General features: G+C 39.5%; 1 protein-coding gene across 6 annotated transcripts in view; it reads left to right on the forward strand.

Moving 5' to 3' along the window:
- Positions 1-16,742, forward strand: part of PAM (peptidylglycine alpha-amidating monooxygenase) — a 122,706-nt gene that overhangs the window by 69,641 nt on the left and 36,323 nt on the right. For all 6 annotated transcript variants that reach the window (XM_082191417.1, XM_082191421.1, XM_082191419.1 and 3 more), the window contains exons 8-14: positions 1,805-1,853; positions 4,493-4,560; positions 5,996-6,076; positions 7,119-7,195; positions 9,115-9,218; positions 12,528-12,712; positions 13,992-14,063. In XM_082191417.1, the coding sequence (XP_082047543.1) occupies positions 1,805-1,853; positions 4,493-4,560; positions 5,996-6,076; positions 7,119-7,195; positions 9,115-9,218; positions 12,528-12,712; positions 13,992-14,063 (636 nt within the window). The remainder of the gene's footprint in view (positions 1-1,804; positions 1,854-4,492; positions 4,561-5,995; positions 6,077-7,118; positions 7,196-9,114; positions 9,219-12,527; positions 12,713-13,991; positions 14,064-16,742) is intronic.

Below are 16,742 nucleotides of genomic sequence, written 5' to 3' on the forward strand. Positions count from 1 at the left end.
TTGGGTTTTTGCTTGTGATGTCTAGCTTATTCATAGAGTGCTTTTTAGTAACTCCAGATATAAAGGCAGCCGTACTAGCCGACTTGCCCTGAGTGCTACAGCATAGTAGTCTAATGACTTTGAATAAAGTAGAAACTGCTTGACCCCATTTTGAGCAAAATGAGTCTGCCCCAAATGGGTTGAAACAGAAGTTGTTCAAGCAAATATTTTCTGCATTCAGCTTCAACTTTGCCATATTTGTTAGTTCTCAGTAATTCTGCTATGTATATAAACACAATTTTGCATTTCATTTAACATAAAAATATGTGCAACACGTCTTCAGGATTTTTTCTTTTTTCCTTTGCATGTATACCCGTTTTTAGAAAAATCCTCCTGTTTGGTTGGGTGTGGATTTCATAAAAGCCCTAATATCCTAAAGGACACATCAAAAACAAATAGCTGAAATATACAATAGTGAGTTTCAAAAATGTTGTATCTGAGGAAGTGCCATGCAAGTCTTCTTCAGTCTAAAGCTTCTTCTCTGACTAGTGACATTTGCTGCTTCTGGTGACCACCATCCATGGTTGATTGGAATTGGAAGTTGTTGCTGTTGCTGTTGCTGTTGCTGCTGCTGCTGTTGATGATGACTATGCCCCATCTTTTTCCTTGACAGGGACTCCAGGATGCTTACAAATAAAATAAAATAGAAACACAGCTAAAATAATAACGGGGAAACAATCACTTGTTACCTTCCACAGATTGCAAACCGTTGGTGTGACATCTCTGGGTGTAAAATGAAAGCAGTCCACAAGATTATTTGAGGAATAACGAGATTGTAAAGTTCTCGACTTTTTTTGTTTTTTGTTTTTTAAGAGCACTGCTTTTCCACATATCTCTGTAGTGAATGAAACTCCTTAGTGATTCATCTTCCCTCCTGATTTGTTTCCCTGTACTTCCCTCAACTCACCTCACAACTCTCCCAGTGTTGGGTGAAACATCTTTCAGCATTCAATATGAAAGGAGAAAGGAAATTAAAAAACAGGGGGTCCACAGTACTTTGCAAACTTGGAACCATTGGGCTAGATAATTTATTTGTTTAGCAGAAAACTACTGACCTGTTATACATCCAAACATTCAAAAACAAGAAGTTTTGCATGCAAAAGAAAAATGTTCAACATTTGTTGTTGGATGCTTTGAATGTCTAACATAGACACTATGGGCTGTATCCAGTGTTCTTTGCCTGCCAGTTGCAATGACTTTTGCACTAGCAGAAGGTGAGTTTTAATGTTGCAGAGGAATCCATTGCAACTGTTGTGCTAGCAGAAACCTGTTTGCTCAGCAGATCAAAGTTACCAGCAACCAACTTAAGTGCTCTCTTGCGCAACAGTGTTCCAGCTGATGCAAAACATTTTTGCCAGCAGAACAAATATACTTTAGCTTAGCACTGCATTGGATATAGGCCTTTGTGGCAATAAAAATATTTTGCACCAGGAAGAAATATGTCTTCTAATGTTTTGCCTCCCTGCTTAAAATATATTACTTGATTTTCAGCACGAAAAATAATAATCCTATTTGGTTTTCAAAATATAATTACCAACTTTCAAACGTCTGTAGTACAGTATATAACATGCATTCTTCATTTTATTTCAACACTGAAAGAGAATTTGATGCAAATGTGTCACCGGCACAGCAGAGTGACTTTGTTATGTGTATAGCTTGTCTAATAAGAAAATGTTATGCAGAAAGCATTTAATAATCACACTCATGTATTAACCGGAAAAATGCCAATGCTTCTACTTAACATCAATTTATATGTTTTGTGCAGATAAACACAAAGACTGTTCTGGTGTAACTTTACATCTGACTAATCAAAAGTAAGTATATTTCCAACATCTTTCATGTCAGTTCCCCGCCCCCCCTAAAATCTTCTTTTGAAGAGATCAATATGAACTTTGTCAGAAAATTTATGAGAAGAACAAAACCTTATGTTGACCCTGGTGTATGCTGAAGCATATTCTTAAGGGTTTGAGTTTGTGTGTGTGTGTGTTTAAAGAGACTAATTAACATCTTCACATTTACTTCAGACTATATTCGATTCTTAAAATTGAGAAAAGGCAAGTTGGACTAAGTGAGATAAACAACTAGTTGACTTTCATGTCTTGGTAAATCAAATGTTTCCTATATAATGTGTAGCTGCCCAGAATATTTCCAGAAAGTCTTGTATATCACTCCTTTTTTCCTCTTCATATTTGATTTTTAAAAGTTTGGATCTATCCATCTCTGTTTTTCCCTTGACAAACCCAACTTCATACTGGTGTTGTTTATTTCATTCCTCAGATCCCAATTTCTTTGAAGTTGAAAGTTAGCTTGCTTCCCCTTTCCTTCCCCCCACTAAATTTCACATCATATGAACCTTTTATGTGCTCATCACATCTCCTTTGCCCAACTGATTACTTCAACTACTGAAAGGATCACTCTGACCTGAATCATGCATTCAACCAAGGGTGGAACTGCAATAGCTTTGGTGAAGAATCAGCTGAAACCTTTCCCTCTAGTATGCACTGAGCCCTCTCACTAGTGCCTTTTTGAGATTTCTTTCTCCACCCCCCAGAAAAATCCGTGAAGCAGCCCTCCACATAGATAGGTACTGAGAAAGAGGCTTGGGGCTAAAACAGATTATAAATGTGTGACTATCCTATATAGAAGGATCTGGCAACTTCTGTTTCAGTGTATCTGAAGAAGTGTGCATGCACACGAAAGCTCATACCAAGAACTAACTTAGTTGGTCTTTAAGGTGCTACTGGAAGGAATTTTTTTATTTTGACTATGGCAGACCAACACGGCTACCTATCTATAAATGTGTGGTCATATTTAAAATATTTTTTAAAAGATAAGCTTTTCAGTTGTTGGGGATGTGCCCAATCAGCACCAGAAATGTTGCATCTTAACCCTTTCAAAGTTTTGGAGATCCACACTTTGCACACTAAAGGAGAAACAGGAGTAACTATGTCTGTTTTTCTGTGCAACATCTCTTAGTGCAGAGGTTTTCAACCTTTTTGAGTCTACAGCTCCGTTGACCAACTACATTCTTTCTGTGGCTCCCCTGTGGGGTCAGAAGCCTAGCTATGCCACCCCTTGCCTGCAGAGCTGGCAGCCCCTCACCCCTTTTTGAACACCCTCCCTTGTGGAGTATTCCCTCAGCCTCCTTTCCTCATCCCTCCCCTTGGGAGTCCTCCAGGCAGCAGTCACTGCCACCCCCAGTCTCTATGCCGCTGCCCCGACCTTCCAGGACTCCTACTTGTCCATCCACTCCCAACAGGCTGGTGGACTGGCTGGGCTCCCTCACCTACTTTCTTGCTTACTCCAAGGCCACCACAGCTCCTGGCAACCAGCACCTGCTGGCCAGCCCAAGAGAGACCATTCACCTAGGGAGCTTGTAGCCAGGGCTGCTGCAACAAACAGCCACAGAAGCCTTTGGGGGCCAGAAATGTGAGAGGGCATCAGAGGAGGGAAGAATGGAAAGAGGGACAGAGGCCAATGTTGCCCACAACGTCCCTATCATTCAAGGCACCCCAAGATGTCATGGCACACTGTATGAAAACCACTGCTCAGTGTAACATTTTTTTTACTTAACAAAATTTATATTATGCATGATTGTAAGAAAAGCTCTGTATAAGTCTCCGTACAATGGATAAATATGTAGTACAGTGGTGCCCCGCAAGACGAACGCCTCGCAAGATGGAAAACCCGCTAGACGAAAGGGTTTTCCGTTTTGGAGGCGCTTCGCAAAACGAATTTCCCTATGGGTTTCCTTCGCAAGACGAAAGCCCATAAGGAAATCTCCGGGACAGCGGGGAAGCGCAGCGCGTCTTCCCCACTGTCCTCGGACCTCCTCCGAAGGCTGGCGGTGGGGCGGAAAGCCCTTCTCCCCGCACCAGCCTTCGGAAGGCTCCTCCGAAGGCTGGCGGTGGGGAGAAAAGCCCTTCTCCCCGCGCCAGCCTTCGGAAGGCTGTCCTGAAGACTTGCGGTGGGAGGAGGGTTTTCCTTCCCACCGGCAACATTCAGAATGCTGTTCTGAATGTTGGCGGGAGGAAAAACCCTCCTCCCACCGCAAGCCCCGGGAACAGAGGAGAAGCACTGCGCCCCTTCCCCTCTGTTCCCGCACCTGTCCTGAAGGCTTGCGGTGGGGAGAAAAGCCCTTCTCCGCACCGCCAGCCTGGCAAGCAGTTTCCATAGGAACGCATTAATTGATTTTCAATGCATTCCTATGGGAAACCGTGCTTCGCAAGACGAAAAACTCGCAAGAAGAAAAAACTTGCGAAACGAATTAATTTCGTCTTGCGAGGCACCACTGTATCCTACTAATCTGCATGGGGTGTGTGTGTGTGTATTTGAATTTGAAAAGTGCTGTTTCAGTTCAGCTATTTTATTTTAGAAGGAGCCATATAATAAGTGATTGAATATATTTGATTTGAATTTCTCTCTCCTTCCCACCCCACTTTCTTTTTTAAAGGCAGCCTATGATTGCTGGCATGTATCTTATGATGTCCATGGATACTGTTATACCACCAGGGGAGAAAGGTGATTACAACAACTCCCTCCTCCCACTAATATGTGCAACATTTTCACTGTAGGATAGAAATTCATAGGAAATGTGTTATAAAACCTTTGATTAATACTGGAAGTAGTAATGTAACTTGTATATCCATTTCAATATGTAGCAAATTATAAGCATATTTTATTATTAGACACACCAGCAGTACAATTTAGGAAAACAGATATCATTTCTTTTAGACTAATAAATTTTGAAAGCATTTCTTTTGATTTTTATTAAGCACAAACTCCTTTTAAACCAGTAGTAGTAAGTCTACTTTTTCCAACGTTTGAAATGAAGTGTGTATATATAGAGGAACTGCACGTTTCTATATTTAGATAAATATATATTTCTATTTTTGTTTCTGAATTTAATGTGTCCTGGAATGTATATTGCTGATAGAAGTTTTTGCTTGAATACTTTTTGTATGTGTGTGTTTGTGCATGTGGTAAAGCTGTTCCAAGATGGCGTAGCATGCATCTTTAATTATTACTGAAACATGATCATCATTTTAATATAGCAAATGAATAACAGCTTGGAACATCTTTTTTTTTTCAACTACTCTTAGATTAGTATCCAAATTCCACTTACACTTGGGAATTTGAAAACTATGCTTTATTGTTTATGTGGATGGGTCTTGGGTAGCATTCTCTCTCTTCCCCCTGCCCCACACCCTTGTAGGTATGAGTAGGAGGTTGGAAGCTTTGCTTCTTTTAATGGACCACAGTTCAATGTTATATCTGAACCCAAAACTCTTTGGGTTTGCTGTGTTTTATTATTGAAATGAGCTGGTTCATAAACCAAGTAATAAAATAAGTTTAAGACTACGCCTTTCTGAATTCTACTGTTAGCTAAAACCGGAAGTGAAAGCTTCTGATTTCATCATGGACACACCTAAGGAGAAGAGAGGTGAACACAAGCCTCAGGCTCATTCATGTAATGCAGCCATTGTGGTCTTTCGTGATCCCAGTGTTAGACCATTATCTAATTAAGAATTTTCTCATAAAATTGTTGGGGAACACTTGTTTGGTGTTTTCTTATGTGCGTTTGCCACAAAATATTTGTTTGAAATGATCTGTTGTGCCCCACTCAGATTTCCCTGTATACTCCAGTACACATGGGAATCTGCCACATGTTTCGTATATAAGGAAACAGCTGTACCATGTATGTGAACTGATGCACACACAACATTGTCCCAGTAGAACAGTTCTTAAGAGCAATGTATCAGTGAAAGACTATATGCCCATACTAATTTTTAGATGAATGAGTAGAGTCAGTAATTTCGCACACTACATTTCACATTGATGTACTTCTAATTAGATGGTTTGAGTTTTTAATTGCAACAATAGTTCCAACTAGCTGCTTCAACTTCAGTATGTACCTGCTCTTTCCCCTGATTTCCTTATTTATCTCTTATGACAGCGGTTAATGCAGATATTGCTTGCAGTTATAAAATGTACCCAATGCACGTGTTTGCCTACAGAGTACACACGCATCATTTAGGTAAGCCTTTTCATTTATTGATAATTGTCTTTTCAATCTGGTTTTGCTGTAATCCATATTAACTCATAATGTCTGAATTGAATTATATAGTGTCAAAACTTGTCAATCAATTTAAATCTGAAGAACAACAGAAAAGCCTTGTATAAGCATGTTTTATACATCCAGTTCCAAGCTTATACAACGCATAAAGTGGCTAAGGCAAGGTTGGGAAATGTGGCTGATGAAATGTGTTGTTGCTCTCCAACTGGCATCCAGTCTGTATGCCCAGTGGTCCAGAATGATGAGAACTGTAGTTCAAGAAAAACTGAAAGGTTGTAAATTCCCCATCCTTGGCCTAAAGGCATGTGATTTAAAGGTGAGTGGGGTTTTTTCTGGGGGGGGGGGGAATAAACTGAGAATTTGGGGCAGAGGAAAACAGCACACTCAAAGCAGATTTTATGAAACTAATGTGAGCTCAAAGCCAGCCATTAAGAATAGTATCAACTGTTTTTGCAAGATTTTTTGCTTCTTTGAGAGAATTGAGTTGGACAGTTGTTGAGCACCTTCTTAAAAACAGTTATAAAGTGAGGCTCATGCCTTAATTTAATCCTTGTCATTCACACACACACACACACACACACACACACACACACACACCTTCATGATGTCCATTTATATATAGACAATTTTTTTTCCCAAAGGAAGGAGCATTGTTAACACACATTATGAATAAATGTGTGTTGCACCACATCACATGATGTCAGCTATGTTTTCAGCAGTTTGAAAGCTGGGTGTGCTTTGGGGGGAAATGGTCTGGCAGGCCGAACTAAACCCCTTGGTAGAGTGGCCCATGTCTGACATATGTTTGGGTGATAAATAACATAAAGCACTCAAGCATCTTAAAGTTTTTAATTGTTTAAAAACACAACCAGCAAACCAACTTTTTATAGAATCTTTGAATTTATTTGATGAAATGGAAGTAGCATAACTGTAACAATCTGGGGGAAAAATAATTATCTTGCTAAACATGTGATACTTATACCCTTATAATTTTATATTTCAGGAAAAGTAGTAAGTGGATATAGAGTTAGAGATGGTCAGTGGATGCTGATTGGCAGGCAGAGTCCTCAGTTGCCACAGGTATGTTGGGCTGATGTTTGGGTGGCTAGGGTTAATATGGAGAAGCTGTAAGGTCTAAATCCCTTTCATTGTGTTTCTGATATTAGGTTCTTGAAATTTAAATGGACACTTGAATTTGCAGTTTAAGCTTGGAAAGACTGAAATTTCACACATTACATGAATTCCTTGGGGTTTAGGAAGCTTTTAAGATTTTTTTAAATGGACAAAAGTGTTACTTGTATGGGGCCATTTCAGCAATCAGTAGCCCATCTAGTTACTGGCCAGAGTCTGGCAGCTGGACTGAGTAGTCAGAACATAGCTTTTTGTTTATAATTTTTAGACTGCTTAATATAATCACAATCCAAAATGGGGTTTATGTAAAAACAGAATAAAAATAAAGCAACAAAATAGAGATGCTTATGATTTACTGCAACAACTTAAGCATTGCAAAACACTCTGCGGTAAAATAAAACTTGTGACCTATTGAAAGTCATAGAATTGAAGAGTTGGAAGGTCATCCAGCTAACCCAACTCCCTGCAATGCAGAAATATTTCACCCAACATGGGGCTTGAGCCCACAGCCATGAGATTAACTATCCAAGGGGTTCAAGTAAAGTATTTTTATCCAAAAAAGGTGTAGAGGTTATAATTATTAGACTTGTCATCAGATTCCTCTAATACAGTATTATGTTGCTTTTAGGTCGAGTTGTTGCAATCAATCATATGCATCTCTAGTGAATGAGATCATGATTTGCTGTATTGTTTTGGTGCAAACGTATGTCAGATCAGCTACTAAAATTAGCGTGACATGGCCATTTTTCATGCTTGCAGTATCCCTTTTCCTTTTGCAATATAGAAAGGAATGTGATGAGAGACCCAAGATTATTCTTAAAATGAAAGCCCATTGTTGAAGGCAGAGAAACTTCAATCAGTTGCCACAGAATCCAACACTGACAATAACATTACAGTGTTTCTGTTTATCATAATTTTAATAGTTTGTCATATTGTTATCAAATGCAGATGCGATGCGATGATTTCTTAATCTAGGTTTCTCTTGCAAGATGCCTGGATGCCTGCATGAGCTTCACCCTTGCTTGAAAGAAGAGCAGTCTCACCTCTCTGAGCTGCTGTGTGTCTCCTAAGGAAGATTTGTGTTTTAAATGTGTTGCATGCTAGGCATTGTAGAACTCTCCTGCATTGTAAAACAATAACCAGTGGCTATTTATCTTGCCAGTAAGTCAGGCTTATGAAGTTCAGCAGACTCCATGGCAACCAAGATGACCACTATGATTCATCTTGTCATCAAATGAAAATCAGTGAATCAGATGAAAATCAGTGGAAATATAGAGAGTGCCTCTCTAGGCAAGCTCAAAATACAGAATGGCATCTCTCATTGCTGGAAAGAGCACTGGATATTTTGACTGACTGTGAATGCTTAATGTAGCCACCTTGATTTCATGGCTGCAGTCTGCAATGGAGTGTGCATATTTTCAGGGGGTGCACTTTACTATTATTTTTTAATCTCCTATTTGAATATGTTCTCTCAGAACCCTCCAAATGAACCCATATTTGAAAAGTAGCATTGCTTAATGAAGCATTTATAAAGGGACATCAATAAAAATAATTGTGTGTACACAGGAACTCTTGAAAGATCTCTTGATACACTTAAGTAAGTAAAATTAAATGAGTAAAGCCTGAGTGGTTAAACTGTGACCTTCAGATGTTGTTTGATGATGATGATGATGATGAAAATGACAACTCCCTTCATCCCTGACCATTGACAATACTGGCTGTGGCTGCTGGGAACCTGAGGTTAGCCACCCCTGAAGTAAGCAAGTTCACAGCACACATGGATTGCAGCCATGATTCCCCAAAAAAATGAGTGAGAGGAAAAACACTTCTAATCTGAAATGCTTGAACTATTTTGTTTTCTTTCCCAGGCATTCTACCCTGTAGAAAACCCTGTTGAAATTAAGTACGGAGATACTCTAGCAGCAAGATGCCTGTTTACTGGGGAAGGCAGGTCTTCAAAAACATTCATAGGGTATGTGTGTCTATACTTTAAAGATCTCAGTGTTTTTAGTGGCACTCCAGAATGACCTGCGGAATATATTGTGTTAGTGTGTTCTTATTATTATAAACTGGAAAGAGAAGGTTGCTGTCTTCCATTTCTAAGGAAAATGGCATGTAACCCTTTCTCTTTTTCAGTTCAGCACTCTTAATGTAGTCAAAGACCTGGTTATCCAATGGAAGCCTACTGACTGTCAGTGTAGAAAATACTGAGCAAGATGGACCAATGATCTTCCCTGATGTAAGGCTACTTCCTAAGCATTAAATGGCAGTTCTGCTAGGGATTATGATAAAGTTATTCATTTACCAAGAATAAATTTCTCCAAGCAGTATGCATCTAGCATTGATGAAAGTCCTGTATCTAAAGTACAATTACTTGAGCCTTGTTTCTGTGGTTACCTAGACCGACATGAGGATTATGAACTCCACATTCTTAAAATTTAAATATTTATAATCTGGACTTTTCATAAAGTATATCATGGTGGTTAACAGCATACAAATATAATAAAAAGTCCATAAATATCCATAAAGCATAATTTAAAGCATCAATAAAATATCAGTAGATAGTAGCTGGTTAAAAAGAGAAAACTGTATTGTGAAGTCATGTCTAAACAGTATAGTTTTCAGAACACAGCTGAAAGAAGGCAAAGACTGTTCCTGCCAAACCTCTGCTGTCAGGGAATTCCATAGGGCAGGGCCTGCCACATCAAGGGCTTGGTCCCTAGTAAAGGGCAACCAAACATTGGGGTGCCGGGAACCATCAGAAGTGACCCATGAGAGAATCTCAGTGATCAAGGTGGAGCAGATGGCTTTTGAAGATACTTTGGACCCAAGACGTGTAAGGCTTTGTGTGTTAACCCCGGCAGCAAATTGGCAGACGGTGGAGAGCATTCTGTTAGAAAGACAGCCAGACTGCTGCAGGCAACTAAGCTGCTGCTTGTTATTCCCCATTTTTTAAAAAAGAGAGAAACCCCTCAGCCACACCTTGTATTTAAAAGCCAACCCCTTGGAAACATTATTTTCCCCTTCCCCACATTTCATGTTCCCTTATGGTTTCATGTCTCCTCAAGATTGACTTGATATCCAGGGGCGTTTTCACCCACCCTTAGAAAATGCTGAAAAAGCGTTACACTACTTCCTAAAGTGTAAAACTATTGTCATAAGAATCATAGAGTTGGAAGGGACTACAATGGTCATCTAATCCAATCCCCTGCAATGCAGGAATATGCATCTCTCCCATACAGGAATCAAACCTTGGTGTCATCAACACCACGGCCTTATTCATGTCTAAATTGTCTGCTTCATTTTCTGGGTATTCCTGTAGATCCAGAATGAGGAGCCTTCCCTCCCTCCCAGCCTGGGGGGCTGTATTTTCCTCAGGGTCAACCTTCTGTGGGCCAAGGCAAAAAGTGGGTGGAGCAGTCGATGTGACTCTTCCAATCTCATACAATAATCTCCATTCCATATATGTAAAAACCGGAGCTTTCTGCATATGCACATCTCGTTGAAGTAAACATTCCAGCTGTGCAAAATCACTCAAAGAGGTCATGGAACAGGGCCTGGAGAGAGTCATAAGGGCCAGATAGAGAGATGTGGAGGGCCACATCCAGTTCATGGCCCTGAGGTCCCCCACCCCTGCTAAATTAAACAAGCCATCGTGACCCATTCCTTTCTCGCCCAAAGGAAAGGAATTAAGTTCTTCTCGGAGGCAGGGGAAAGACTTGTTGCTCCACTAATTCCTGTCATCTTACTAACAACAAAAACAAACTAAACAGATTAATCTTCCAGAGGTGTGCTATGTCAAAAACCTTGACAGTGTTTTGATACTATTGAGATATGTAAATGGGTTAGATCACTCCTCTATTGCACTTGAGTGCTTTGCTTATATACTAAAGAGGTGGGTATCTAAATCACATGTTGACGGGTTACACTCAATAAAATAAAAAGAAGCTTTAAACAATTTTTTTCAAGCAGCTTTCTATGGTGGGCAAGAGATTCCACATTTTCAAAGGCTGAAATATCCATTCACGTTTGGGAAGGTCTGGTCTCTTTCATTTCTCCTCCCCCCCCCCCCGACAACAAACTGATGCCGTTATTGTTGCCATGGTGAATAAATGAATGCTGCATGATGCCACAAAGAAAAGTCATCATTGACGTCTTTGCTGCTTCCACCTAGTCCACCCCCACACCAGCTTGATGGTGAAAGCTAATTAAAAGAGCGGGAGACACCTTATTGCAGGCCACTTGCTGTTTTTTGAGTCTGTCTGTCAGGAGCCTGGCACTGCCCAGTGAATTGATAAGAACTGCTGGAGGATATTGCAATTGTCTCTCAAAATAGAACATATCGACATACCAAATGCTAGAGAACTTTATTGTATTACCTAGATTTTAAATAGGTTACTACTATCGCTTTCAAGTCTATAGATAATTCTTACTTGTTAGATTTCTGCCTAAAGTAAGTCCGCCCTGACGCTTTTCTGAAAAGCAGCATTTAAGTTGTTGGTATGTCAGTTTGTATGTGTATCTTTTTGTTTTGTATTCTGGGGTCTGCAGCATCTTTTAATCTAAATGGAAGATGCTGCACTTAGTGTCCCATGACATAATGAAGCTAAATTTTTAACTTGGATGTATACTCTGTGGCCTGGCAGGCAGGGAGGAGGGGGCCAATGAGGAGCATTAAATAGAAGAGTCCTAAATTAAAACTCTAAATTATTGATGACTTGTAAATGGAATACATCATCTGGGCAGAGTGTGTGTGTGTGTGTGTGTGTGTCTGCGGAATCTTCAGGAAGGAAAGAAATAGTTTATTCTGCTGTGTTCCCTGTTAGTGATCCTCTTGCATGCAGTCCACCAAGCACTGAGGGAGTTTGTGAAATGCATCCACCAAAAAAGCCATTGAAATTGATGAGGTTTTGCAGCAGTGGGGGGGGGGCTTGGGGGTCTGTATTCACACCTGAGGAGTTGGGAGGTAAACTAGGGAGCTCATTGCAGGTTCAAAATTCTAACTGTTCTTAATTTCTAGCATGGTTGATCAAAACTATGCAGACTGGTGTATATAAATGCTAAGCAATCGGCTGGAGATAATGGCCTTTATGTCAGAGGTCTTAATGCATTTTTTATGTGAAATGTTTAAAGTGTACTGTGGTCTAACCTTTTATCATTTGGGCAGTGGCGGTGGTAATTTTCGGTCTCTCCCATGCGATTTAATACCAGCCTCTACAAGTGTGTTTCATCCTGTGGCTGAAACTACTCGTATGTCTTTCTCCATTGTATTTTGCTATAGGGGCACAGCTAGTGATGAAATGTGCAATTTCTACATTATGTATTACATGGAAGCCAAACATGCAGTCTCATACAAGACTTGTACAAGGAACATAGACCCAGAGATGTTCAAAAACATACCACAGGAGGCAAACATTCCCATTCCAGTCAAGCCTGATATGACCATGGTCCATGGACATCATGAAGGTATGTTTTTTAGTTTTTAAAAATTAATTGATAATATTAATGGAGAAAGAATGGTATGGTTGAACGAAAGGGTAGTTGCATGGAAACTGACCAAACAAATAGACATAGATTTAAGTATTGCATTCCTGAGAGCCAGATTGGTGAATCTTGTTCAGCCCGAGAGTAACCCCCCCTCCCTTCTAGGCCATTTTCCAAGGTGGGTGGAGACTGAGGCCAGAGTGGGTGGAGCAACAGATGCAATTTTTACCTTTGTATAATAGACTAGTTTCTATCCACACACCTCTCTATCTATCCAAACAAGGTGTGAAGCTGGATGAGTTAAGGGGTGTGGCCTGGGAAAATCTCCAGGGGGCTGTTGCATAGGTGGACCTTGATCCCTGCACACATGCCCTGCTTGCATTACATCAAATTCCACACATGGTCTCTTGAGGCATATGCCACCAAAGCAATTTCCATGCTCCTTCTGGGGAACTTTCTCTTAATTCTTTAACACTAAACTATGTTCTATTGAAACAGGCCAGTATCAGAAACCATAGTTTGAGCTTGGCTTGTTGCAATAAACTATGATTTAAACTAAACACGGTGACCCAGTTCATAACCAGGAAATGGATGCTTCCAATGTCCTCCTTGCAGCCATGTCAGAGGGCCAGGGATCAGAAAATAACTAATATCCTGCTCTAGCCTATTGCTGAAAGGAAGAGTTTTGCTTGGTGAATCTGGTCTCCTTGCACTTCATTCCTTTGGCCAGAATTGGGTGATAAAAGCAACTGCAAAATCCTCACATTAGTTCCCTCAGTTCACTACTGTTGGCTTGTGTGCTCACAAACTTCCCCCTGTGAATCATAAAAGACTAAATGACCAAGCAGCCTATGTGCATGTGTAGACTGAACAGTACATAGGAGCAAACACGGTCTAGGGGCCATGGGGGCTTCAGCCACCCATAAAATATTTGAGGGGTCCGGGGGCCCCAAAAGTTGATTGGCACTGCCATGCAAATGGTTTGTGCACCACATCATGTGATTGATTATGTGGAGCAGGGCTTACCTGGGCCCTCACAATATTTTATTCAATTTGTAACCGCTGGAGCAGTAGACTATGTTAAATGAAGCTGTGCATTTATATCAGAAAATAAATTGTTGGATTGTACTGACTCCTTGCAATTAATCTGAGTTACAAAAGCTAGTATGTATATGTGCAGGTATCTGAATTCTATTAACTTCTCTTTTAGCTTTTCGATTTCTTTCTTAGATCATTGGATTTCCTCCTTTCTTTTTTTCAGAAGCCAAAAGTGGAGATACAGTTTCTGTTATGCAACAGCCAAAAAGAGATGAGGAGGAGGTTTTAGACCAGGGTACGTATAATACTGGTTTCATAAAATAGATTTCAAAAATGTTTCAAATAGTGGTGATAATTGCATTCTTTGTATTGAGATTTATCAAAATACTTGTAGCTGTTCAACAACTAGCATTTAAATCATCCATACCATTGCATTGCTGCTCCTTGCATAATCATTCAAGAGGAAATAGTCAATTACTGGTCCCTAACCTTGCAGGTAAACTCATTAGTACAGTTTAATCTCATTTGATTTTCTTGTTCACAGATAAATTTGCTTAATACAATTGTCATTTATTTGTGTGCTGTATTGGGTTAGTAGGGTTTAGAAATGCAGATGATTAATTAAATGGTGTATAAATGTCTTCAATAAATAAAGAGTGTTCTTCCTGGAAGAAGAAAAAAGAGAGGTTTTTAGTTTTAATTCTTGATTATATATGAAAAATATTAATTACTTATTTTGTTGGAGTTTTGTAACATAATGACCATTTTCAGTTTGACCCACTCATGTACAGAAGGAAGCATCTTAATGTGCAAAGAATTATCCCTGTGCTTTAATATTAACATGTAAGGAGATGTGGAATGGATTCTAGTCCTTCTTTGTTGCATTTTAATACTGTATATATACAAAATGTGTGTAACTGTATGCATACAGGTCTACAAACACTTTATTATGTCTCACAAGCCCAATGGGATGTTGTTATGGCTGAACCTTTCAGGATACCATTACCTAAGGTTGTATCCAACAAAGTGATCCTGTTAGCACAAATATTTTTGTTTGACTGTTTAAGGACTCATTCTAAAGCTGCAATCTCAAGCCTTCTGTTTTACTGTCTTTGCACATGCACCACTTTGTAAGCCAAATAGTGGAGTTAAATAATTGAAAGAGCCTTGCATCTAAATTAGTAGTCTCATCAGCATTGCTGTTAAGCGGGGTGTATTTATTTCATCCAATTTTTGCAGATAGAGAATCAAGACTGAGAGAATGTCTGATTCCATGGTTGAGCTGCATTTTGAATCGCAACATTTCCACATATCCAAATATGTGGAAGAATTGCTAGGTTTAATCTTGCAATTCAAATATTTAAGATTGATTTAAATTTTACACACCTATTCCTCTGAAACGACTTCTGTGGATTTGAAGAGGATCTTGCATGACAATTGTCAAGTTTAGCGATCCCTGATTAATCTGGATGGTACTCATTCTGGGTTAACTAGTGAGATATGTAATGATTTAACACGGTGGTTCGGAAGCATTTTTTAATCACCGAAACACTTATTCTGCTTTGCCGATTTTAACTTGTCTTGTAAAAACATCCTCCAAACAGAAGCTGCAGTACAGCTTTGTTTAATAACAAATCTCTACTTGGTGTGTATGTGTGAGCGTGTGTGTGTATATATCTCTAACATGTTTCTATGGAAACAGGTTCTTTAGCTTTTGTTGGTCAAAAAAGAAATCAAACCTCTTTAAGAATGAGTGAGAGTTTCTGTAATTTTAACAGGTTCATTTAAATTCTCATACACCATTTTTTTCTTGCTGACTTTAATTGCGGTAGTTCCAGCTAATACAAGTTTTAATTGCTGAAAGAATTAAAACCAATTCTAGGACTGGTTCTGGGTGGTTAATCATTAAGGTGTCCTTTTAAAGTTATTAATGTCTCTGTGTACCAATACATTTTCCTAAATTATGAGTGAAGTGCTGGATAATGAATTGCTTTTAAATTTTGTATTGACAATGAATCTCCTTAGTTTCCAGCTTTTATTTCTTCCTCCTTATTGTCCAGTTGGGCTACATTCTTGTATTCATTCTCCTTCAAAAATTGTGTGAGGTAGGTCATTGCTGTTCTTCTCCATGATGGGGGACTGAAATGTGAACCTTTGTTTATAGTCATAAAAGGAGTGTTGTGACTAAGCCTGGGAGTCGGATTGAGGTCTAAACTGTTTTGTGCCATGTGGAGCTTGAAAAATGTATTTGTATTAAACAATATAGCTACTTACATATAACTGAAACACTGGTTCTGGAAGACAAATGGCCTTGGGCACAATGGTGATGTGAAGTTGTATTCTTTATGAAAACTGAGAAAACATACTCAAACTTAGTTGGATTAAGGTGGAATTGTAGCATTAGTTTGGGGGCTATGGGTTTCTGAAAGCTTGTGTAACCAACTTATTCTGAAATAAATACTTAAAAAATGGTTGTCTTATTGGTACAGTGGTAACCTCGGGTTAAGTACTTAATTCATTCTGGAGGTTCGTAATTAACCTGAAACTGTTCTTAACCTGAAGGACCACTTTAGCTAATGGGGCCTCCCGCTGCCGCGCTGTTGGAGCATGATTTCTGTTCTCAACCTGAAGCAGCGTTCTTAACCCGAGGTACTATTTCTGGGTTAGCAGAGTCTGTAACCTGAAGCATATGTAACCTGAGGTACCATTGTATGTTAAACACCCCATTTTCCTCTCCTCACTGTACAGCTTTGGTCTGTTTTTTGCATTACTGAAGTAAAGTTGTCTGCATTTAGTGTACAAGCCTTTGAGCTGCTATTTTATCACCCAGGAATCTACTTCATCATCCCTGGATGAGACTTCATATTCTATCTTTTCAGTGTCGGAGGAGTGGGTTGTATATGTAGTTCTCGATGAGAAGTTGAGATTGCCACAGCGCCAGAGTGCCTAAGGCTTCAAGCAATGCAGAATCAGC

This window comes from Podarcis vaucheri (genome assembly GCF_965113315.1).
Source record: "Podarcis vaucheri genome assembly, chromosome: 11".
Classification (NCBI taxonomy): Eukaryota; Metazoa; Chordata; class Lepidosauria; order Squamata; family Lacertidae; genus Podarcis; species Podarcis vaucheri.